Source organism: Jatropha curcas, chromosome 1 (assembly GCF_041381405.1).
Source record: "Jatropha curcas cultivar XTBG-Jc1 chromosome 1, XTBG_Jcur_1.0, whole genome shotgun sequence".
Lineage (NCBI taxonomy): Eukaryota > Viridiplantae > Streptophyta > Magnoliopsida > Malpighiales > Euphorbiaceae > Jatropha > Jatropha curcas.
In genome coordinates, this window is record NC_143151.1 from 26,812,197 (window position 1) to 26,837,603 (window position 25,407).

General features: G+C 32.0%; 3 protein-coding genes and 1 long non-coding RNA gene across 8 annotated transcripts; 2 read left to right on the forward strand and 2 right to left on the reverse strand.

Annotated features, from left to right (window-relative positions):
* The first annotated feature begins 6,483 nt into the window (after positions 1-6,483).
* On the forward strand, positions 6,484-12,101 carry FIO1 (methyltransferase). Of its 4 annotated transcripts, none has more exons than XR_016321304.1 (9): positions 6,486-6,866; positions 7,158-7,363; positions 7,473-7,914; positions 8,019-8,226; positions 8,944-9,051; positions 9,141-9,269; positions 9,359-9,428; positions 11,224-11,358; positions 11,619-12,101. XR_016321304.1 is itself a non-coding variant. In XM_012237181.4 (8 exons), the coding sequence occupies exons 1-8, from the start codon at positions 6,634-6,636 to the stop codon at positions 11,301-11,303; spliced, it is 1,476 nt and encodes a 491-aa protein (XP_012092571.1). In that variant the 5' UTR covers positions 6,487-6,633; the 3' UTR covers positions 11,304-12,101. The 4 variants fall into 4 exon arrangements, 1 of the variants encoding a protein (XP_012092571.1); XR_005178330.2 differs by having other exon boundaries at positions 11,639-12,101; XM_012237181.4 differs by having other exon boundaries at positions 6,487-6,866; positions 11,224-12,101.
* Positions 12,102-12,859: 758 nt separating this feature from the next.
* Positions 12,860-14,422, reverse strand: LOC105650306 (uncharacterized). Its single transcript, XM_012237184.4, has 2 exons — positions 14,206-14,422; positions 12,860-14,056 (listed from the first exon to the last, which is right to left on the reverse strand). Exon 2 carries the CDS (start codon positions 14,035-14,037, stop codon positions 13,078-13,080), a length of 960 nt encoding a protein of 319 aa, XP_012092574.1. The 5' UTR covers positions 14,038-14,056; positions 14,206-14,422; the 3' UTR covers positions 12,860-13,077.
* A 1,893-nt stretch (positions 14,423-16,315) lies between these two features.
* Positions 16,316-17,643, forward strand: LOC110011158 (uncharacterized). Of its 2 annotated transcripts, none has more exons than XR_002286206.3 (2): positions 16,316-16,649; positions 16,859-17,643. It is a non-coding gene; the product is annotated as an uncharacterized LOC110011158 (long non-coding RNA). The 2 variants fall into 2 exon arrangements; XR_002286205.3 differs by having other exon boundaries at positions 16,862-17,643.
* Positions 17,644-19,965: 2,322 nt separating this feature from the next.
* LOC105650307 (Pentatricopeptide repeat (PPR-like) superfamily protein) lies at positions 19,966-22,322 on the reverse strand. The gene has a single exon (XM_012237186.4). It carries the CDS (start codon positions 22,106-22,108, stop codon positions 20,255-20,257), a length of 1,854 nt encoding a protein of 617 aa, XP_012092576.1. The 5' UTR covers positions 22,109-22,322; the 3' UTR covers positions 19,966-20,254.
* Between the last annotated feature and the right edge of the window lie 3,085 nt (positions 22,323-25,407).

The following is a 25,407-nucleotide window of genomic DNA, read 5'->3' on the forward strand; positions in this document are numbered from 1 at the left end:
TCGTAACAACGGGTTAATCTAAACAAAAAGAATTCATATGTTAAGTAAGAAATTGAGTTTTCCATACATGTGAATGGAGAAAATTCATAATAAAATCGATTTCTTTATACATTTGACCCGGTTACCGACATGATTAGATTTAACTTAATGATTAAAAACACATATATGGTTTTAAAAAGAAAAAAAATGGATTATGTTATCAAAAATATAATTCTAACTATTTAATAAAGTGTTAGTTTTTTCATATCCAAAACCAATCAAAAAAAAATCCAATAAAATTATTAAGCATAAATAGAGTATTAGTTTTTTTTTTTTTCATTAAAAAAGTAGTAACAAATTTTCTAGATGGATAAAACTTAGCATATGGATGTCTTATATACCAAAAATATTGACAACCTTATCCAATCAACATCCACATTTCACCATCTCAGTGTCTATGTATTGTACATTTCTCTTTATTGCTCTCTCTGTTTTGAAAAAATCTGGTGTGGATAAGATAGGGATAGGCTTGAAGCAATAAAGGGATTAAACAGATCCAATTTAATCTTTTATTTTTTAATGTAAGTATTTCAATTTTAAATATACCAAGTTAATAAAGAAGGCCAAAATAGTATTGATTCTAAATAAGTTCACTTGTCTCCACTCACATGTTTATCAGTAAAATGATAAATTAATTATTAAATAATCATTCAATTTTTATTGAAAAAAATTGATTGAGAATAATTGCAAAATTATGCATATATATTATTGTATCGTATGAAAAGTTGTTTATGTTTGGGAAAATCTACATCGTACATTACATATATTTATCCAGCAAGATTTCACTCTAGCTAATATCTGGGGAGGAGACGTCTAGCTTTTGGCAATGGATCTCCTTCCCCACTCTTCTTTTCTATGGTTTTTATTTTCCTTTTTCCTTCTTCATCTCTTTTTTTTAATCGATAATTCATATTTTATTTTATTAAATTATAAAATCAAGAAAAATTTATCAAACTCAAGATACTAAGGACCTAGCAGGTCATCCCTATACATCCAAAACAACAAAAATCTGACTACTAAAAACTCCATATAACGATACAAAATAAATATAGAAATCTCATTTTCAGATAAGAAAAGATAAGCAACAAAAAAACTGCAAATTTCAAAACAATACAATTCTTACTCGTTATAGCCAAGCCAAAAAAGATACCTTAGCCTCAACACATTTTTTTGCCGGGCAATTTGTAAAACGATTGCTATTTCTGCTAACATATCTAAACTCAATATAACTCAACTGAAACATGGTCTAATCAAACTTAACATATCTAGACTCAATATGGCTGAACTCAATAGATTGGCTATACAAATTCTTCCTTCTTCATATAGTTTCTTGTTTTCTTTTTTTTTTCTTTTTTCCCTAAATAAACTCCAAATCTGAGAGCTTATAAGTCTTGTTCTTTCTTTATTTTTTTGTGTTTTATTTCTAGAAATGGTGCTTTGACTTTTGGTTAGTCTCCATCTCATGTGAAGTTAATTTATTTTCATCTTATATGTTGTTTTATCTCCATTTTATATGGAGAGTTTAATGTTATTTTTCTTTGGCCAGGTGTACAATATGCTGAATATATATTTTATAGTCGTTGATATACTATTTTCCGAGTATTGCAGTGTGATTTGTAGGGGTGTGCACGGAATTGCGGAAATCTCGACCCGTTTCCGAAAATCGTCTTGAATTTTCCATTTTGAGAAAAAAAATCTGATATTAATTTGATAGTCATATTTCGAATTCCGTCCAGAAAATATTTATGGGACGGGACTGATTTTTTGATTAAAACCAACTCATGCTGATCCAAGTTCTGTCACATCCCGTCCCGGTCCAAAAATCGGCAATTTCCATGTCATTTTTTCTTTAAAATTCTAGTTGTCTTTTTTGTATGAATTTCAAATTATGCCCCTAAAAATCATTTCATCCTTTTTACTTCAGTTTTTTTTTTATGATACCAATTACTACTAAAGTAATAATAATACGAAAAAATAATATGCATTTTTTAAATATAAAATAAATCAAGTAATTAAACATAATTTTCAACATAGATTTTTACTCTGTTATCCACAATATATGTTCAATAAAACTTTTTTAATAAATTTTTTTCTATTCAACAAAAAATGAAAAGATTAATCAATATAAGAGAAAATATTAACTTTAATTAATCTGATTGTTGGATTATTGGTTATGCTTAATGCTATCATTATTTATTTTTCAAATGATATTCAAGATTAAGTTGTGAAACTATCAAATTTAAATCAACTTAAAAACAACAGTGACAAAAAAATGACGATTTAAAATTCATAAAATACATATAAAGTTAAATTGGATATAATTTTTGTATTATTTTATTTTATCATATTTAACACTTTTATTAACTAGAAAATAACTACTTAAAATCTTATATTATAACTTTAGTAGTAGATCATGAACGGTTGAATTAATTCCTTGATTTATTCTTTTTTTTAACTCAAACTTATATAAATGAATTTTGTTTGATTGTAGTTGATGAATATAGTAATTTTTTATTTTTTATGAAAAATAATTTAGTAAAACTATGGAAAAAATCTCAATTGATTCCTGACTCGGCTCATTCTGTTCTGCCCCATAGACCCGAATTCTCATCTCGTCCTGTCCTAAAAAATGGGACGGGACTATATATCTATTGGGACAAGATTGAGACTCCATTTTTTACATCCCGATATTTTGGGATGAAACTGAAAATTATGAATTTCCATCCCAACCCGACTCACGCACACCCCTTACGATTTGTAACTCCATTGGAGTTAGGGACGAAGTCTTTGTATTTGTTATAAGTAATAAGTCCTAGATAATTAGGCTAGTTAGGAAGAATTTGTGTAGTAAATCTATCTATACTATATATAAATGTGAGAATATGAGAGAAATAATGACATTTTCGATAGGATTTTTAATAAAATTTGAATATGCTTAATAATGCCCAATTAAAAAATTATATTTTATTAATAGATTGAATATAATTTATGAAAATTATTTTTTAAATAAATACATATAGATAATTAAGCATTTCAAAATTTCAAAATTTATCTTTCTAAAATTTATTTGTAATAAATATATACGATAACAAGGAATTTGAAAAATTTTTATATTTTAGTTTTCAATTTTATTTTTAAAATATTTGATTACATTTTTATTATAATATAAAATATTTTATTTAGGAGAGAAATAAAAAAATATATATTTTATAATATTTTTTTCATATTTATATAATTTGATTGGATATAATTTTTTCAAAAGTAAATTTTCAAATAGAATATACATAATTAAGCCTTTCAAAAATTTTAAATTTTAAATTTTACAATTTATTTTTAAATAAAATGAATATGTGTGTGTGAAGATAAATAGTTGAGCATTTTAATTTAAGATATATATAATATTTTATTGTTATATGTATATATATTGAAATACATTTATTAGGTGATATTGTAAAATTATAGGTATACAATTATAAGGTGATATTATAGAATTTTAGATAAATGACGATATAAATTGAACTGAAATGTGTGTGTATATACACATTGTTGTTTATTAATTAACCTTATATTCACATCTCATATACAATTTTATTTTAACATTATAATTTAAATAATATAAAACAAAAAGTATAATGAATATTTAATATTAAAAAATAAGAATGAGTATGAATAATAAGTAAAAGTGAGTAATGACATAAAAAAATTAAAATGAATACGAATATCAAGTAAAGTCAACGTGCAATGCACGTCATAAAAAGACCGACAACTTTAAAGATCCAATTATAATTTTGAAGCTTACCATCCAGTTTTGTCACGATTTCTTATAAAATCAAAGAATCCTACTGTACTCTTTTAGTTATGATAAATTGTTTCGTGTCAAATCTTCTAATGAGAGGTCTTGTTCTCCATCGGCTATTTGTATTGGTTGAAATTTGTGTAATGAAATCCCATTATTTATTTCTTAACAATAAATAAAAAGTGATATTTTACCAGTTTTATGTATATTACGAGATTTAATGAAAGCAAAAGTAGGTTAAATACAAATAAAATGATTATGATATATTATTAGTTTTTGTATAGGCAAATGAAAATAAAGAAATACAAGCAAGCACAATTTAGCTTAAAAATTCTTTGAAAAACTTGAATTTTTTTTTCTTTTGAAATATAATTCATTAATAATAAAATTAAGTATTACAAATACTCAATTAAATTAGACATAGAATTACAGAAAGTTCGTTGATCCTATAATAAATCAAAAGAATTATCTATATTCTTTTGAATAATAAAACTAAAAAATTAAAAGAACAATATTGAATTTTTCCGCTTGACGATGACCTTGACCGATATAAATATTAATAGTAGCAACTGGTCTTTTAATTGATTTAGATGATAAAATAATTTCTCCAGATCTTTTATGCTTGAATTGTTTTGCCAAAAACTTATTGCATATGACGTTCACAGATATAAATCTCAATAGTAGCAACTGGTCTTTTAATTGATTTGGAAGACAAAATAATTTCTTCGGATCTTCTATGCTTGGATTGTTTTTCCAAAAACTTATTACATATGACGTTCACGGATGAGTTCATGTCACTATGCGTTAATAGCACAATAGAGGAACAGACCATACTAACATTCTCTATTAATTGAAGATACACATCAATAAAATAATATCTAAATTCTCCAATCAAATATCATACTTTTTAATAACAAATCTTTACAAAGAATGAACTAAATTCTCACGAAAGAAGAAACAAAAGAACTCCAAATACGGAAATAAATCAATAATAGAAAAAAAATAAAAAAAATACAGATCTATTAGAAGAAAATATATTTGAGTTTATTAAAAATGAATAAGAGATTAGAAGTGAGAAGAAAATAATGAAAATAAGGATAAGGGGACTATTGTTGATTAACAGCAGCAACTCCAAACAAAAACTAAGGTTAAATAGGCTAGAGAGAAAGAGGAGAGCATGAAAAAACTTGAAAATTGGGAGTTAGGTATAATTAAAATTTTACATGAAATAAATTGTATGCTCTTGGCTATTCGATATTATAGTTTTTTTTCCTTCTAACTTACTGTTTTTTGTTTCTTATGATGAAAGTTAGATACGAAGATACAAAGTTAATCATGATAAGAATCAAAATGGATAGTTAGATGTTGCAACTTGTAAGTGGTGATTAATTATTATGAATGAGTTTATTAAATTATTTCAATATTAAAGTTTTTTTTAAAAGAATATGGTATCAATATAAATATAAACAATAGAATAATAATTTTTAATAGGGGAACAAAACTGGAATCTAAAATAGAATCGAGGAACCAAAAAATTAAATGGGAACCGAATTGCATTCCAATTTGATTCTGATTTTGGGTTTTAAATTTTTAATTCATTTTGTTACATTCCGGTTCTGAAATTTGAAAAAAAAAAACAAACTATAATTCTTATATCAATTTTGTTTGGGAAGAACCGGAACCATTTTTAATAATAGTAAATTGAATAAAACAATTTTATTCTTTACTTTTTTTTTTTTTATTTTAAATTCATTTGAAATGATAAAGGTAGAGCCATGAGAATAAGTTGAGAAAAAGTACAAAGATTGATAAAAAAAAAAAATCAAAAATAATTTTTTATCTTCATAATTTATAAAATATTTTATTTTTTAATTAAAAATCAAACTATAAATTTCATTAATTAAAAAATGTATATCTAATAATAAACTACCTATACAAATAATAAAAAAACATTATCTGTATTTGAAGTATCAAGTTGACATGGCATAATATTTGTATCATATGCGATTGCTTGCTCCACTTGGTCATGGTCACTGTTCGACTCCATGATTTTTCTACAAGTCTGATCTGATTATCTTCAAATTTCTTCCTTTTATTGAGAAATGTACATTTCTTTCTGCATAACTATCCAAATAATAAAATATGCTAGACAAAATCACCATAATGGTGATAACAATAATAAAAGAAATTAGACAAAATCACCATAATATTGATAACAATAACTCAGAATTAGATTTGAGAACAAAATCTCAATATATGTTAATAGTAAATTTCAATATTTAACATTTGAGCGATAATAACTCAAATCTAAAGATTATTTATAAAAAAAAAAAAAACAAATAAAAAAGAAAAAGGTGACCTCCAGTGAAAACTCAACGGTGGCTGCCCGTGGAAGAAAACAAAAGAAAAGAAAACAAAAGAGAGGTTTTAGGTTAAGAGTGAAAGAGAGAATATTTGATTTTTTTTTTTTTTTTTTTTTTTAATTGCTATAGAATTTCCTCCCGAAAAGGGATTCTGATATAATTAAGAGATGTTTGCGCGTTCGGATTGGGCTTAATTTGATTTGCATATTCTGAATAAGTCCAAGACAGCCCAGTCAAAATGCATACACAATGATTAGCCACCTAAAAATTTTTGTGCTAAGGCCGGGCTCATGAGCAGGTCACTGCTTCTCTAAACGACAAATCGTTTTGATACTAAGTGCTGACTGATTTCCATACCGCCGCAGTTAGCCATTTGTCTTGCCGCTCATCCGCCATTTAGCTTTTCTTCCTCAGAAATCGAAAAGACAGAGAAAAATGCCGAGCAAGAAGAACAGGAAAAGAAACAGACCAGAGCGACCCACAATCCACCCGAAAAACAAATACGCAGAGAACCCACCTGATTTCGCTCTCTTAGCTTCTCTTCATCCTTCTTTTAAACCCTTCGTCTTCTATTCTCGCGACGGTAGACCCAAAATTGATTGGACCGACTTTAACTCAACTCGAGAACTCACTCGGATCCTTCTCCTCCACGATCACGGCCTCAATTGGTAATTTTTTTTTTCTCTTATCACTCTTTAAATGATCTCATTTAAGTTGAATGGCTCCATTTGGTTGCATTTACTTTTGATGTTCTTGTTGAGTTATCGGTTAGTGTTTTAATTATGTGAATTTTACTTTAGAAGCTAGAAGCTGACTGACATAATTGTAATCTTGTTTGTGTTTTGGCTCTAATGAACTGCTTTTATATGGTGGGAATTTCATATATAAATTTTTTTGAGGTGTAATATTCTTGGGGATTGCATTTGTTATAATTTTTTAGATGAACTCAATCTTTCTAGGTGGATTCCTGATGGGCAGCTCTGCCCTACAGTTCCAAACAGATCCAATTACATCCATTGGATTGAAGATCTTCTTTCCTCTGATATCATTCCGAAGAATAATGCTAATGGAGAGATTGTGAGAGGCTTTGATATAGGCACTGGAGCAAACTGCATTTACCCGCTCCTTGGTGCATCTATTAAAGGCTGGAGTTTTGTTGGATCAGGTAGCCTTTTTTTTTTTTTTCTCTAATTGTTTCTTAGAGAGGACTCTTTCATAATTGATTTATATAAAAGATGATGCATATGGAACTTTGGTGCCTAACTTGTCTGCAGATGTAACTGATGTAGCACTAGAATGGGCAGAGAGAAATGTTAAAGATAATCCTCATATTTCAGAACTAATTGAGATTAGAAAGGTTGCAAACTGTCAAGTCACCTTTTCTGCTGAAGATTTGCATAATTTAGAATCTGTAAACGGTGGAAGTGAGATGGGTATGGATAGAAGTGTGGTTGAGGAGGCAGGGTCATTTGCTTTGCCGGTGGATGCAAATAGGAATTATAACAGACCACCTGTACTTCTTGGTGTGGTCAGGGATGATGAGAAGTTTGACTTCTGCATGTGTAATCCTCCATTTTTTGAGACCATGGAGGAAGCGGGACTAAACCCAAAAACTTCTTGTGGTGGGACTCCTGAAGAGATGGTTTGTCCTGGTGGAGAAAAGACTTTTATTTCTCGAATCATTGAAGATAGTGCAGTACTAAAGGATTCCTTCAGGTTTGACTCTTGTCTGCAAGTCCTATTTTTTACTTTTCAGCGTGAAGATGGTCTTCACTATGAAGTATGCCTTCTTATTTTTTTTTTTTAACTTTCCATTTTAGGTGGTACACTTCAATGGTTGGAAGGAAAAAAAATCTCAAGTTTCTAATGTCGAAACTTAGGGAAGTTGGAGTCACCATAGTAAAAACAACTGAATTTGTCCAGGGACAAACATGTCGATGGGGGCTTGCTTGGTCTTTTATGTCTCCTACCAAGAAGATAATATCACCTCATGTAGCAGAAAAGAGTATCCTCTCTTTCACACTTGAGGTTAGGATATTATACCTTTGTCACTCACAAACAGACACACACAAACACACACTCTTTCTTGTTAGTTTTTTTCAATATCATCAAAATTAACTGGATAATATAACATTTCCATATGGGGATACATAGGGCAATAATTAGGTTCAGCCAAGTATCACAAGACTAAGGTGTGCATTATGAAAAAGCTTAGCGAGTATTAATAATTTATATTCTGTTATGAGATTTTCACACTAATATGCCGTATGAATAAGATAAATGTTTTGGAATATATGTAGACGAGTAAGAAAAAAAAAAAAGAAGAATTGAGAAAGAGGTGAAATTTGCACCATAGTTTTTTATATTGACCATAAAATAATGTTAGAAGGATGCTGTTCTCCTTTACATATTGTCCCGCTTCATACTAGAGTCTTGTAGAGTTAAAAGTAATATTTTCACATTAATTTAAAAAATATTGTAAGTGGAATAGTTGAAAATATGTGAACTTTGTTTACAATGAGGTTTCAAGAATATTGAACTCTTATCTAGTTTGATAATTATTAATTAAAAAAGTTTAAATAATAAAGTTACGTTTCAGTTCAAGCTCAAGCTTAGGCTTAGGCTTGCTTAGAATTGAATGACTGAGCTTGACATCTTAATACTCAGATTGGCTTGTTTATGCCTTTAATCATATGTCGCTTAATTTGTGTAGGTTTAATTCATGTGACATCGGGTACCTTGCAGGGACTTCAACGTCAATTCAGTGCCATTGATGTATTACAATCCATTGAGTCCTTTTTCTGCACCAGTGGTGCATCTTGTAAACTAAATGCCACATCATTTTCTGTTGATGTAAGAACTATCACTCTTGATATTTTCTGTTGTTTTATGGTGTGTAATATTTCTGTGCCCTTACATGCAGTACAATCTCATTTTGTTAGATTACTGCATCAAATGATCAATGTGATGCAATCCTAAAGAATGAAAGGATACATTGTGATGAAATTGACAACTGCAATCCTTTGGAAGGGACATCCAATATTTCAAGTAACTTGTGTTGTCGCGTTTCGGTATACTTACCTTGCCTGGGTTGAATTGAATTAGCTTAGATTTCTGGAGTCCATATATGATTAATGATTTTACTATTCTTTTCTTATAGGTTTTTCAACAAATCCCGGGAACCCTTCTGGTAAAAGGATCATTGCAACATAAAGATAGCCCACTTTCAGGTTTTAGATCAATTCTATTGTTTATATATATGTATCTTAAATTATTATGGTGATTGTGAAATCTGTAATTGTTCTTTCTGTTACTTTTCCTCATTTCTGCAAAAAATTTTGAAAGTACCTTATCTACTACACTGAGTGTGTCTGTATGCTAACAAATATTTAATGCACTTATAGATCATATTTTATTCAGATAAACTTGTAGATAAACTAGCCATTTTTCTATATATAGAGGCATGCTTATTGTCATATAACAGTTTGTCATCTCAGTTTCATGTTCACAGCCCTCTTTCTTCCTTCTATTTTGTGATCTTCTTGTGACTTACATTTGAAATTGCAATCGATGGATAGACAGTGTGTAGTTGTTCTCAGCATCAATATACTTTATACTTCTAGGCACATATTTAACCTTGTAGTTTCCTTTGTTTTGCCACAATCTTTTAGCAAAATCTTCTATCCTTAAATCACATTATTGTCTTATTCAGTTCTTTGCACTGTTGTCTCACTATCTTAGTTCCCTATATGCTTCGTAAGTTTGAGCAGTCTGCCATATAGAGCATGTATTGCCTATTAAGCCCATATGTAGGGGTGAGATTCAGTTGGGTCGGTTCAAACTGAACTGAACCAGTACAAACCAAAATTTCTGCAAGAAAATTCAGTTTTGTTGGTTTTGACTTAATTTTTGGGTTAACGGGGATTTTTAGGTTTTCAGTTTTACATAATAAAAACTGACTTGAACCTTTAAAATTTTGATTTTTCTATTAAAACCCAAACCTTATTAAACTTTTCAAAGACTGAACCAAACCGAACTGGTCATTTTGATTGGTTCTACCGTATTATGCTCCACTTTACCTATATGGTTTGAATCCAACCGATACTCACCCAGCTAATTGCCTAATAAGTTTGAGCGGCAATTGTCAAAATATTTGTGAAATTCTGAAATTATAATCTGTCACAATGTATTCAAGAGGCCATTTTCTGATGGAGCAATAGAGTCTGGCTCATTTCCACAAGGGTGCAGATTCAAGATGCAAAAAACTTAAAAGACCACGATATGAGGTCTCCTTATTTTCTGCCCAGTGTCCTGCTTCTATTAGAGCAGTTAGGTTTTGGCCTTATAGTATCCAAACTGCAATTAAGTGAGCAGCATACAACATAAGATTACAATTTTCCATTCATTTGGATGCCTTTTCCATCCTGACAAAAATGAGGATTTCTTACTCTTTGTTAACCAGAAGTCTTCTACAGCGTGTTACTGGATGCCTTCTATCACTTTACACCTTTTCTTATACTGGCAACTGTTGGTTTATGTTTTATTTTTTAATGTTGAATGGTCACTCTTTAGATGCGACTGGCACCTGTAGTTTAGTATCCAAATGTCAGCTGTTACTAATTGCTAAAGAAAAGGAATTAACTTAAAATCTATTTGGTATCAATTATGTTTTTTTGGTTGTTGTCAAATACTGAAAAGTATTATCTTGGAGTATGGGACGGTGGAACAATTAACAATCACTTTTAGGGTCTCTATGAAGTAACAAAAATTAACGTGTTTTAGTAATATACTTTTTTTGACAGTTGGACAACAACAACCAAAAACCAAAAACACTATAAGAAATGCACCTGCTGATAGAATCTCAGCTTTTTGAAATGTACATTGTTACTGTTTGAATTTGCATTTTCAACGCAAAAAACTTAACATTTTACAAATTAATCTGCATATGCACCTTTATTAAACTGTTGTCACTGAATAGAAGTGTTCATAGCTTATATTTATATCTCTCTGGTTTGTTCTTTGCAGGACTATTCTCATCCATTATCCAACATTTGGAGGAAATGTTGAGGCACAAATTTTGTAAATCAAAGCTCACTGCCAATTAAATCAAGTCTGTTTTCTGATTTTGCCATATACCAGAATTTAGGATCAAATGGGCCTGTAAGTTGTACCTCATATACTTCATATATTGAGTTTTATAGAATGAATTATATAATTTTGGCAAAAGTTACTGGTAAATTGTTGCCTAGAACTTGATCCCTTTGGACCATCATTATCTCTCTCTTATTTATTTATTTTTTTTAACTGGTGAGAAGATAGAGGTTGGAATGCTTTGTTTCTCAAGTCATTTTTTCTTGTTTATTTTTTTGTCTTGTACTGACTTAACTCTAATTTATTCATTATCGATGGCCATTGTCAAGACTAATTATCAATTATGTAGAAACAACATGTACCGTTTATCAAGTCGGCAGGTTCAAAGAAATTGGATTTCTATGAAAGAAAACAAATGCTGGCTTTGATTACAAGTCCGTGTGGACACAAATGTCTCTTATTTAGCATTGAAGATTGCTGTCTTTTCTAAGCTATGGCGGTTCAACTTTGCTTTCTGGATAGGGACGACCACTGTTTGGTTTCAAACCATAACCAAATTGAAACCAAATTAGTCAAAACCGGCACTAAACTGTGGTCAGTAGTTCTTGTTTTGAAGCCGTAACTGAAAATATGTATTTATTTGGTTCTTCACTTTTTCAAACCGGAACAGGCAGCTTCAGTTTAAAATCAGTTCCGGTTTGAAACCATGAAAAATATGTTTTTAAGGAATTTTCAATTTATTGTTTTGTTTTATTAGTGTAATTTTTTAAATAATTTGTAAGAATTTTATTACATTAGTTTGTTTTTGTCAATAGTGATTTTTTATTATTATTATTATTATTATTCAAACTAAAAAGGAATTTTAAAAAATTTAAAATAAATTAGCTAATTTTGATTCCAAATCAGAGTAAAACTGAAATTGGTAGTTCTAAAACCATCTTAGGAACCGCTTAAAAGTAGTTTGAATTTTTATCTTTAATATACTTGGAACCGGTGGTTTTGAAACTATAGTCATGTTTATTTCTGGATGAACGAGACAATTGACATAATTTTCCTAAGTAAATTGGCCACCTAATGCAAAATGGGATTCATATAAAAATTTTCCTGAACATTAATCTTTAATTGTTGCAGCCGATTAAACATAATGTACATTCTTTCATGTCGGAAATGGTCAAGATTAGGCTGTTTTTGGACTATTGAATGGGTCTTAACCTGATCCTGTGGGATTCAATACTTCTAAAATAAAAATCCTGATTAACAAAGTCAAGTAGTCTGATTATTGAAATTAATTCAGCAAAGTACTTCTGGGATTTAAACTATACTTCAGAACGATGGACACATCTGCGATTTTTTTTTCTTAGAAGTAGAAAAAGAAAAAGAATGACAAAGGAGGAGATGTGACTTAATAATTAATATAAGAGATTGGTTAGAGAAGAAAGCTCCCAGTCCATGCATGACTTCGATATTCTACTTAAAAATTCAAGAGATTCTTTTCTTTCCTCAGGGAATATACAGCAAATCAAATTGGTTTTTCCACCTCAAATGTATTAAATGGACATAAAGCATAATATTTATACAAACTAATATAAAACTTATATTATATAATACATTAAACAAAAACAAATAAATTAACATACAAGTGGACAAATGAAAATATCTCCAAGTCTCCAACAATAATGTAGTTTTTCCATACTGTAAAACTAATTACACAATCCAAAAAACAAACTATGAACAAGAACAATGTAACAACTACATACATAACAATAACAATAATAGTAATAAATAATATTAAGCCTTCCCTTCAATTCTTGCATGTGTAACTCCAACACAGGCATCAACAAAATCCCCATCAATAAAATCAGTGGAGAATACCTGCAACTTATCTGCACATCCTTTAGAAAAGCACTGAGCAATAAAGAGCCTAGCATATCCATGGATCCGGCTGGTCACCGGTCGCACACACACAATTGGATTATCCGGTTGAGGAGTAACAGTATTCTCTACCCTATAAAAGAATTTTCTTGATGAAACTGGTGGTTGCTCATTCAGATGCTTCATATTACTCTCAAATTTCGTTGATGGCAAATCTGTATCAATCCAATTGTCTTTTAAATACCCTGCACTCCATAATGGACTTCCACGCTTTGGCTGTGGTGATTTTCGTGGCTTCCAAACACAGATTATTCTTTTTGGCAATAGTTCTGCAACTGTCTTGCCAAAAACATTATCATCTTGATGGATGAGATGTTCTCCCAGTTTTTCTTCCAAGTATTTATCAAAATCCGGTGGATCTTCGTGACCAAACTCAGTCCGAATTTCAAGAATGATGATTTCTGATTGAGTTTCTGATACAAACTTCTTGACATCGTCTAAAACAACATCTACACTGTACGTTTTCAAGATCCCATGGCAAACGCGGCGATCTTGTTGAACTCGAATATCAAGAACTCTTGCACCTCTGCAAAGCTGTTTGTAGATGGATAAAGATTGACATTGAGCAAACGGCCTGGAAATGAATGGTATACCAATCTTGTTAGTAGCAGAATCATGAGTTCCAGGCCATACAATCTTGTTTATATGAAGCTTTTCAGGGTTGAGTCCTCCCATCCAATTCTTTCTGTCCGCCGGACGATAGTCATGACCGGGGTATGTGTCGCAGCTGGAGCTTCCCTGAAGATCACAAAGAAGTTTCTTCTCAGTTTTTATTGCTTTACGCCTCTGCAGCTGTTTAGAGAATTGAGAACCCATAATGGTGAAGAGACTAAAGCTGGACAAAGAAAATTAGTCAGTATAAGGGCTTTAATACAAGGCATCATAAATTTAAATTGTATGGAGATACTATATTGTTAGAGATATTGGATTGTAATGGAGACTTTTTTTTTTTTCATTTTATTTTCTTAGAGTTGAATAACTTACAATTCTTTTAATTATGAGAAAGACATTATGCTGTCTTTTTTATTTGGTGGGTTTGATTGGATGGAGAGTAACAATTTTTGGCTTGGTGCAAAAGAATTGGGGAAGGCTGCATACATCAACCTTCCCCAAAACTCACAAATGTAAAATATTTCGTGTATAAAATTACCCTTTTAATAGAGTAATGGGAAGGTTGCATATGTTAACCCTCCTTAAAACTTATAAATAGAGGGTGTTTCGTGCATAGAATCACCCATTTACAATGTATTTAGTCATAAAAAAAGATATATTTTATTGTCTGTTATATTTGTTGGGTTTGATTGGCTTGAATTAATGATAGAGAGTCCTAATCTTTTCGCTGGTTGGTCCACTTGTGTGGCTGTCCAAATTTGTCTCGGAGTTTGTTGACTATTTACCATGTTTTTTCATAAATGAAAACATAAATATGCAATATCCGCCAAGATAGAAGTTTTGAAGGCTAAGATCAGTTTACACATGGCACGAGAAACAGGAGTTCCTTGCATCTAGATGAGTTGGTTCAACCACCTAGCTTTAGTGGAATTGAAAAGAATCCAAATAAGCATCAATCATGACGATGATTGAAGATAATGCGCTTAATCAATTATGGCTTTTAATACAAGTAAAAGATGGAGTGGGCCATTTTCTTTTCTTATTTCAAAAGCATGGATCAAAGTCTTCCTAATCCATCAGTCCAAAGGTCAATTTATATTTTTTGTTTTATCCACATTAGAAATTTAAATAATTTAGAGAAGAAGAGATGTGAGATGGAACTAAGCTGGGTATTTGGTAAAAAAAAAAAAAAATTAATTATAAAAGTTCTTGAAATTCACTTGCAAAATGGACTAATTTAAGAAAAATTCGCTCATCATTTTATGGCTTAATTAGCATGGTTCCAAACAGTAACCGAAAAAGAATCGACATAACAAAAGTCGAACTGTATGAAGACGAATGCAATTTATTATTTTGGTTCTGATTTCAGTTCTTATAAAGAACTGTATTAGAACCACACTAAAACTGTATTAAAATCGAATTGAAAAAATCAATTTATCCATATAGTTTTTCTTTAATGTTTCATTATATTATGTTATTTGTAGAAGACATTAAATTTTATTATTTAAAAATAAAACTTTATTAGTTGATATTCTTTAATTAATAATACAATTGGAGTATAAATTAAAATTATTTATCACGCATAAAAAATTAATATCTAATAATTCCTCTCAATTTCTTATTGTATATAATATTTTAACAATACGACAATTCATAAATGTTTATATAGTATTTTATTATATCTATAATTTAAATAAAAAGTGTTTTTAGATTTTTTTATCTTTAAAAAAATTTTATTTCACTAACACATTTATCGTATTACAATGAAGGTAGGAACTTAAATTCTTTTTATTGACAATAGAAAGAAAGCTCAATTATTCAATTGTTAATTATGATTTGTTGATATTTGTAATTTTCATGTTATTACTTTGGAGATTGCTTAGAATTTGAAAAATGATGGGAGCTTGTTTTTACATTGAATAAAAATAAAACTTCATTATTGATTATTATTTTTTAATGTTTATCATAGTATAGTATGATTTTTTTTAAGTTAGCATATATTATAATTTTATTTTGATATTAGAATATTTCTATATAAAGGAATCTTGTAATGTGTTTTAAAAATATAATAATTTTCAATGGGAGAACTGGAACTGGAATCGGAGCCGGAACCAGAACCAAAGAATCGAAACTGAAAACCAATGAACCGTATCGAAAATTTAATTCGGTTCGACTCTGATTCTTTAGTCCTTCAATTCTGGCTCTGTTCCGATTTCTGAAAATAAAATAACCGAATTTTTGGTTCAATTCCGATTCTTTTTAATGACCTACCAAAACCAGACTTGCACAACCCTACTTCTTTTCAATTAACAGAAGTTAAAATTATTTATTGTTAAAACTCAATTGAGAGCTAGAGCATAACCTTTATTCAAAGAGCATCTCCACCTTATTCACTAGGTTACATGTTACTTTTTATAATACTATTACGTTTGAATTAATTTTTAAGAAGTTGAAGTAGTCTTTTCAGTGTCCAAAGCTCAATTGGCAAGAAAAATTAGATTAAAAAAAAATGAAAGAAAGGATTAATGGGCCCTACCATGTGCATTTGGTATCTGGAGACTCTTAGCCAATTATTGAAGATGAGAAATCACAATCTTCCCTTTCCATCCATGTACGCAAGTTGCCTGGTTGCTATCTGAATAGAAGCAGAACAAGAAGATCGATCATACACATCAAAACACGCGAAAAATGTGCTCTTTTGTATTCAGTCTGTCTCTCACAGGAACATCACACACAGAAGACAACAAATTTAGTGATATGATTTGTGATTCTAAGAAGCAGAAGCAGAAGCAGGAGCAGGTCATTTGGGAAATAAGGTTCCCCTTTTATAAAACTCTTTATTGCTCCATAAACATGACATCATATATATGACACTGAATAGGAAGTTATATTTTAGATTAGACTTGGAGTTTCCTATCTAATCGTTTTAATTAGGAATTTATTTTATGTAATTTCTTATTTACAAATTTTAAATTAATAAGGTTTGATTATACAATTTTGTGTATTCTACAACTTGATCATGAAGAAGACGAAGAGCTGTCAACACTTTCCAACAATTTGACGATGATTTATCAAATTATGAAGAAGCAGTTCTACTTTAATACGAGCATCATAAAGCAACCAAAATGGAGCTTTAAGAGTCAAAATTAACATCCTAAATTTTGAAGGAAGTGCCACTCGATGAGCTTTTTGAAATGTAAATAAGGGTGTGATCGGAGAAGCAGCTTGAGAAAAGATGCGAATAACGTCCAAAGCAAAGTATGTCTAATTTACAACAAGAACATATGATTGAATTTAAAGTCTTTTGCAACATCTTTGTGCTTAAAAAGTAAACAATTGCAGGATCTCATCAAGGGTTGAAATCTATCTAGGATTATAATGTTGTTCAACTCCAATTATATTAGACATTGATAACAGTAGTTATACAAATAGTATTGTGGTTACTAAAATGGTTGATAAGCTTAACCTTGTAATAGAAGATCATCTTTCTTCATACATAAGCTTTCATGGTAAGAAAGAAGAATGATGTTAAGATAACATAACTAGTCTTACTAAATTCAAGGCTAAGGGATTAATGAAGGAGAGTATTACGTCTAGCTAAGTATATTTCTCCATTCCACAATGATCTACCAGAACAATTTCATGGTGCGATTGTGTTTTTAAAGAAAGACATGCGAAGTGGCTACCATCAAATTGATACAAGTCTATTAGATGAATTATTGCGTTTAAAATAAGAGATTGATTGTACAAACGGATGGTTATACCTTCCAATCTCTCCAATGCTCAAAGCATCTTTATGCATCTCATGAATCAAGTGTTTCAACAAATCATTAGTAAGTTTGTAGTTCATCAACCCCCTAATAGAAACCACGCTAAACAAACTTCCGGGGGTCCTAGATTTGATTCTTGGGGGCGTCCAAGCAATTAATTAATCTTGTTTGGGCTTAAGCCTGTCAATCTTCATGGATCATAACCTCCATATCTATTAGAGATTTGTCTGGTTAATGACCAAAACTATGCTTTACTTGGGCTTAAGCCCGCCAATGCTCATGGATCATAATCCCTATATGTATTAGAGATTTGCTTGGTCAATGAGCAGAACTACGTCTGCTAGTCCGTCCTAAACGCAAGACACCACCTCGATATTATATAAAAAAATAAGTTTGTTGTTCATTACTTCGATCATATACTAGTGCATATTTGAAAACTTGGAGAAATTTTACATCTCTTCATAAGATTTTTAAAGTCCTGAGAGAGTAGAAGTTATATGCTAATCTGAAGAAGTATCACTTCTTAACTTACAAGGTAATATTCCTTAAATATATAGTGGCAAGTAAAGGAATTTAGATGGATATTAGTAAAATTGAAGCTGTCACAGACTTAAACTTCAGTCAATGCAAGATATTCAAATTTTTTTATGAATTGAGATCTTTCTACCGCCGGATTATAAATAACTTCGGTACTGTTGCTGCTCAAATCACAAAGTTGATGAAAAAGAGAAATTCAAATGGACTTTAAGTGCTTAAAAGAATTTTGAGATATCGAACCAGATGGCAGCTAAAGCCCATCTATTCTTATAAATTGCTAGTATGTGATTTAATGTTCCTTAACTGGCACGACGTTCTACTGCTAGTTGTTGATCGATTCACTAAAATAACTCATTATGTGCCGTGAAATAAGAATCTTAATGCATCGGATTTCTACTTTACTCATCAACATTTTAGTGCAAATGCTGAAGAAAGAACTAAGGAAATCAAGAAGCTGCATGAGCAAGTATGAGGATGAATATTGAAGAAGATGAGCAGTAGCAAGAACAATAAGTTTCATACGCCTTCTGGTTTTAAAAAAGGTTATCAGTGTAGATTTATTTAAGGAAAAAAAAATCTCCACAAGCTCGTTATGGCAAACTAAAACATCGAGCAAACAGACCTTTTAAGATATCATAGCAAATTGTTAAAATTGCTCCAGTGTGGTAGGCAAGGGAGCATAACATTGAATAGAAAGTTATAATTTCCTTTTTTTAGATTATGTCTTGACCTCTATGTAGTTTCTTTTTTTAATTAGGAATTTATTTTGTGCAACTTTCTATTCACAAATTCTTGGATAATCCACGCTAGCATATAGGCAGTTCAGTTAAACTTACTTCAGTGGGATTCAGTTTCAATAAAAAGCGAAGTTCAGTCTTCAATTTTTGCAGTTCTCGGAACCAAACTGCTGATTTGCATACCCTCTAGCATGGATCATCTACAGTGGAGTTTTAATTTCGCCAAAATAGGATTCTACTATATTTACCTGTTAGTTCTACAATTGAACATGCCACAGTTACATAGTACCAAGTCTGAATTCTATAAATATCCATTGTGTTCCTTGGTGTTATATATAATAGAACATCTTTAGGGTCCATTTCCCTCACCTGTCCACTTCTCATAGTTGTAAAGCTAATCCATAAATAAACTTGCAAAAGTTATTAGATTAATACAAGAGCAAGAAGAATGTAAGCAGAAAGTACCAAGAAAAATTCTAAATATTTAAGCAACTAAAATGAAAATTGAGCAAGCTGAAGCTCTCAGCTATAAAGTAAATACCAAGTGCTTCTTAACATCTTCAATTTTGAATAAGATGGCTAAGAACAGAAAATAGGAATGGAGACAAGCACAACGCTCAGCTGCATGTTAAAAAGATAAGGTATAGCTAAAAACCAATGGAAGCCCAAGCAGACAATCAGGTAGATCCTGCCAAAACCAGAATTCCATTTTTATTATTATAATTAGTTATCAGTTTGTTCTTCTATATTATAATTTTAAGCGTGAATAATTTGTTTGCATTAGACCAGGTTGCTTTGGTCCTCAACAACACCACAAGATATTCCAATCTTGTGGTTCAATAATCTCAACTAAATCCCCATCCTACCCACATGGACTTAGCCAAACTCACCAATACATATAACAGCTTAGATCATATTGGTGAGTTGAGTAGATATGTACATAACTCTTCATAGAAGAAAGAATTTAAGCAAAATTAACTTATATCGTGTATGTATAAATTCAGAAAACATAGCAAAACCGCTATGACTTTGATTAATGTTACTTCACAAAGATGAAAATTGAAACCCACAAGAGAAGAAAGAATAACTGAAGAAAGAAAGTAGCTTTTACCAATTTATTAGATAGATAGTAAATCAAAACAATTACAGAAGACGAAGCAAACTATCTTTCCAGAAATTTATTGTATGTCTTTAGAATAATCTCATAACAATCGGGAGATTCAATTCTACAAATTGCAAAACTGAACTACAATCATCCACACTGGAAGGCCTGCCTATTCAAGTCAACTAAAATGTCATAAGATGCGTAAAACAGAACATAAATTTAAAACTTGTACATATCTCTCAAGACTAGCTGGTTAAAAGCAAGGATAAAGGCTACCTTTCATTATCAGGTGATGCAACTTCTTCTTCTTCATGGCCAGCTAATTGTTCCAAGGCGGAATAAATATCCTCCTTTAAAGGGTGCAATCTATCTGATACAGTGAAAGAGTGCACCTTACTTTCGATATCTATCCAACTAATAGCTCGTTCCTTCCTTACACGTCTCTCGTCCATAAGCTGTCTCACCTTCTCCACCAATTGCCACCTCCCAAGTGCAGCATAGATACTTGATAATAATACATAGGAGGCAGAGGATTGAGGCCTCAATTGAATAAGTTGTTCAGCTGCTTTTCTTCCCAATTCTATATTTCCATGGATTCTGCAAACACCAACTAAGGCACTCCAAATCCGATCATTTGGTTTACATGGCATTTTCTCTAGTTGATTCATTAACTTGTCAAAATGCCCAGCTCGACCAAGGAGATCAATCAAGCATGCATAGTGTTCCTGATTGGGCACAATGCCATGTAAATGAGTTATGGAATCAAATAATCTAAGCCCTTCATCCACAAGACCTGAATGGCTGCATGCATTGAGAATAACAACCAATGTTATCCCATCTGGCTTCATGCCTAATCTAACCATATCATTGAACATCTGAATAGCTTCTTCCCCGAGACCATGCTGTGCCAGGGCTGAAATCATAGTATTCCACAAGACAGCATCCTGCTTATTATCCGTGAGGTCAAAAACCAACCTACCAACTGCCAAATTTCCACATTTGGAATACATGTCTATAAGAGAGCTCACAACAATCATATTAGGCCTGAAATTGGCGCGTACTAAATAACCATGTATTTGTTTGCCATGATTAAGTGAAGCTATACTAGCACAAGCACAAAGACAACTACTAAAAGTAAATTGATCAGGTCTAATATGAAGCATCAACATCTTTGTAAACAACTCAAGTGCCTTGTGCCCTAAACCATGTCTAGCGTAGCCAGAAATCAAAGCTGTCCATGAAACAGGATTCTTCTCGGGCATCAAATCAAACAACTCATTAGCAGCCTCCATGTCACCCCATTGAGCATACCCAGATACCATTGTTGTCCAGGCAAGAATATCCTTCACATTCATCCCATCAAACAACTGCCTTGCATCGACCATCTCACTGCATTTTACATAGGCATCAAGAATGGAACTACAAATTACCAAATTCGATAAAAATCCAGCGACCAAAACCTGCCCATGACCCTGTCTAGTAAGCTCCAACTCCTTGGACTTCACACAAATTTTCAATAGACCCGCGAAACTGTACTCATTGTATCCTATTCCCAACTTCCTCAACTCCCTATAAAACCTCAAAGATTCATTGCAAAACCCACTCTGCGCATAGGCAATAACCATTGTATTCCAGGAAACAACGTCTTTCTCTGGCATTTTATCAAATAACTTCCTAGCCGCCTTTATTTTTCCCAATTTAGCGTACACAGAAAGCATATTATTCCACGAGTACAAATTCCTCATAGACATTTCATCAAACACCTTGTGTGCACTTTTATAATCACCGCATTTCGAATACATAGCGATTAAATTATTCGCCAAAAATGCATTGGGTCTTTTTAATCCAGTTAACTTCAAATGGAGATGGACCCGTTTGCCTAACTTAAACGATTTGGTGTTTGCACACTGTTGGATGAGGTGAGCTAGTGTCTGAGACGGCAAGCGTATGCCTTTGCGTGATAAGAGCCCAAGAGAGGCGATTGCTTGTGAGAGCTGGCCTTGAGAGGACAGATCAAGAAGGGATTTAACTATGCAGGGAAGCTTTTCCAAGTGTTGTTTTCTTGTATGGGGGTGAAATTTTGAGAAAGTGGAAGGTTTTGGTCTTGACAGAAAGAGAGAGGGCATTGGAGAGAGGAATCAATGTCATTGGATTGAAGTGTCGATGAGATTTGGCATCGCCGGCTGCCGTGATTGTGAACACTGGCGATTAACCGTCCGATTGACAGGCGAAGCGGGTTTGCCTTGACGTGCTCAGTTAGTGGGCATTGTTTAATAACCAATAGCATTTTGCCATATCAGCTATACATGGTTGTGTCCGGGTTCAAGGATGGGCGCTTTCTTTTGTTTTCCATTTTTTGACTGCCCAAAAAGAACATAATACTTTTAATAAATTCTAATACTTTTTTTTTTTGAATAATAAATTCTAATACTTGTTTTATTTAAATTGAATTAGATTTGAAATTGAAATAAAATTAAACTTAAATTAGAATTATAAGTTTAATGTTTAAACAATACTTTAAAATTGAAAACGTGAATCCAACTTATTACACTATTATTCAAGTTAAATATGTGAAACAAATTTTTAATTAAAAAAACATAATACTTTTAATAAAATATTTTTAATAATTCTGATACTTTAATAATTTTTTGATTATTGATATTAATTTGTTGCATTAAAAATTATGTGATAATAATATATAAATATATGAAAAAAATTACTTTGATAAAGTTTAGTATTCAAGTAATTAACTTTTACTATTATTATTGTTATTATTATTATTATTATTATTATTATTATTATTATTATATGCACAACATTTCAATATATATATATATATATATATATATATATATATATATATATAATATTTTTGGATTGAGAATTAGAGATATTGGATATTACCTATTAATAATATGTTGTTGGGACGGTAAACAATTTTAATCCACGTAAATGTGAGAAATTGTAACAGCCCAGCCCTAGTGTGATATTGTTCGCTTTGGGTGTCAAACCTGGTCTGAACCCTCAGGGTTTTGTTTCTGGGCCAGGGAAACCTCCGCTCTGCCAACCCAAAACGCGTCACACTAGTTCAAGGTTGCCACCCTTTATGTATATGATTTCTACCTTGTGCGTAGCCGATGTGGGATTCGCCTAAAGTGTTGTGCCCCAAACCTGGGATGTCACATACACCCCCCTTTAGGGACTCAGCGTCCTCGCTGAGGTTTGCCCCACCACCAGCCAGAGGGACAAGGCTTGGCTCTGATACCAAATTGTAACAACCCAGCCCTAGTGTGATATTGTCCGCTTTGGGTGCCAAACCTGGCCTGAACCCTCACGATTTTGTTTCTGGGCTAGGGAAACCTCCGCTCTGCCAGCCTAAAATGCGTTACACTAGTTCAAGGTTGCCACCCTTTATGTATAGGACTTCCACCTTGTGCGTAGCCGATGTGGGATTCACCTAATGTGTTGTGCCCCAAACCTGGGATGTCACATACACCCCCCTTAGGGACTCAGCATCCTCGCTGAGGTTTGCCCCACCACCAGCCAGAGGGACAAGGTTTGGCTCTGATACCAAAATGTAACAGCCCAGCCCTAGTGTGATATTGTCCATTTTGGGTGCCAAACCTGGCCTGAACTGTGACATCCCAGGTTTGGGGCACAACACCTTAGGCGAATCCCACATCGGCTACGCACAAGGTGGAAGTCCTATACATAAAGGGTGGCAACCTTGAACTAGTGTGACGCATTTTGGGCTGGCAGAGCGGAGGTTTCCCAGGCCCAGAAACAAAACCGTGAGGGTTCAGGCCTGGTTTGGCACCCAAAGCGGACAATATCACACTAGGGCTCGGCTGTTACAATTTGGTATCAAAGCCAAGCCTTGTCCCTCTGGCTGGTGGTGGGGCAAACCTCAACGAGGACGCTGAGTCCCTAAGGGGGGTGTATGTGACATCCCAGGTTTGGGGCACAACACCTTAGGTTAATCCCACATCGGCTATGCACAAGGTGGAAGTCCTATACATAAAGGGTGGCAACCTTGAACTAGTGTAACGCGTTTTGGGCTAGCAGAGTGGAGGTTTCCCTAGCCCAGAAACAAAATCGTGAGGGTTCAGGCCAGGTTTGGCACCCAAAGCGGACAAACACTAGGGCTGGGCTGTTACAATTTGGTATCAGAGCCAAGCCTTGTCCCTCTGGCTGGTGGTGGGGCAAGCCTCAGCGAGGACGCTGAGTCCCTAAGGGGGGTGTATGTGACATCCCAGGTTTGGGGCACAACACCTTAGGTGAATCCCACATCGGCTACGCACAAGGTGGAAGTCCTATACATAAAGGGTGGCAATCTTGAACTAGTGTAACGCATTTTGGGCTAGCAGAGCGGAGGTTTCCCTGGCTCAGAAATAAAACCGTGAGGGTTCAGGCCATGTTTGGCACCCAAAGCGGACAATATCACACTAGGGCTGGGCTGTTTTTTATTTCTGGGCCAGGGAAACCTCTGCTCTGCCAGCCCAAAACGCATCACACTAGTTCGAGGTTGCCACCCTTTATGTATAGGACTTTCACCTTGTGCGTAGCCGATGTGGGATTCGCCTAAGGTGTTGTGCCCCAAACCTGGGATGTCACAGCAGGTCTGATCTTCAGCAACACACTTATTTAAAGAGGGTTAAAAAATTTTACACTTGTCCGAAAGATTGTACCTCCTTGTTCTACTAAAAATAAATATTAAATATCATCTACCCAAAAATTAATTAAGTTTTTTTGAAAGTCATTTCCAATTCCACAAAATTTTATCAGAGTTTCATTTCCGAATTTATTGTTAACTCCAAAAACATAATTAGAAATAAATAGCTAATTTTAATTTCAAATTGTGTTAAATATTACATAATATTTTTAGATTGAACATATGTGAATTTTTAACTGAATTTAAATTGATGTATTTATCCATGTGTATTGCTTTCTCTTTATTCATTTGTAATCTACTTTTTATTTTAAATTAACTTTTTATCTATACAATGTTTGAAGTGGTAACATGTGATATAAATTTATGTATTTAACTATTAAGGTAAGTATGAATAAGACAAATAATAAAAACATTATATAATTAGAAATTTTCATTCTAGTATAATTGCTATCCAAAATGAATATAAAGTTTAGAATATTTAACATAATTTATTAGAAAAAAATTATTAAAAATACAAGTAATTAAAATATAATATTTAAGTAATTATACTGGAATGAAATTATACTTCATTAGATATTAAATATTAACATTATCAGTATATTTAGTACTTTTAACTATTTATATAGCAGGTTAAATTAAAAGTATTGGATAAAGTTTAATTAACTATTTAATTTGAAAATGCAAAAAAAAAGACATTAACTATTTACTGAATTCAAAGGAAAAAAATAATAATATAATTGCCAAAAAATTTTA

Bases quoted from the DNA above. Each gene is read 5' to 3' on its own strand.
- FIO1 (XM_012237181.4), top strand. From the start codon at position 6,634: ATGCCGAGCAAGAAGAACAGGAAAAGAAACAGACCAGAGCGACCCACA. The intron at 6,867-7,157 runs GTAATTTTTTTT...CAATCTTTCTAG, and splicing joins CACGATCACGGCCTCAATTG to GTGGATTCCTGATGGGCAGC. The intron at 9,270-9,358 runs GTATACTTACCT...CTTTTCTTATAG, and splicing joins ACTTGTGTTGTCGCGTTTCG to GTTTTTCAACAAATCCCGGG.
- LOC105650307 (XM_012237186.4), bottom strand. From the start codon at position 22,108: ATGCCCTCTCTCTTTCTGTCAAGACCAAAACCTTCCACTTTCTCAAAA.
- LOC105650306 (XM_012237184.4), bottom strand. From the start codon at position 14,037: ATGGGTTCTCAATTCTCTAAACAGCTGCAGAGGCGTAAAGCAATAAAA.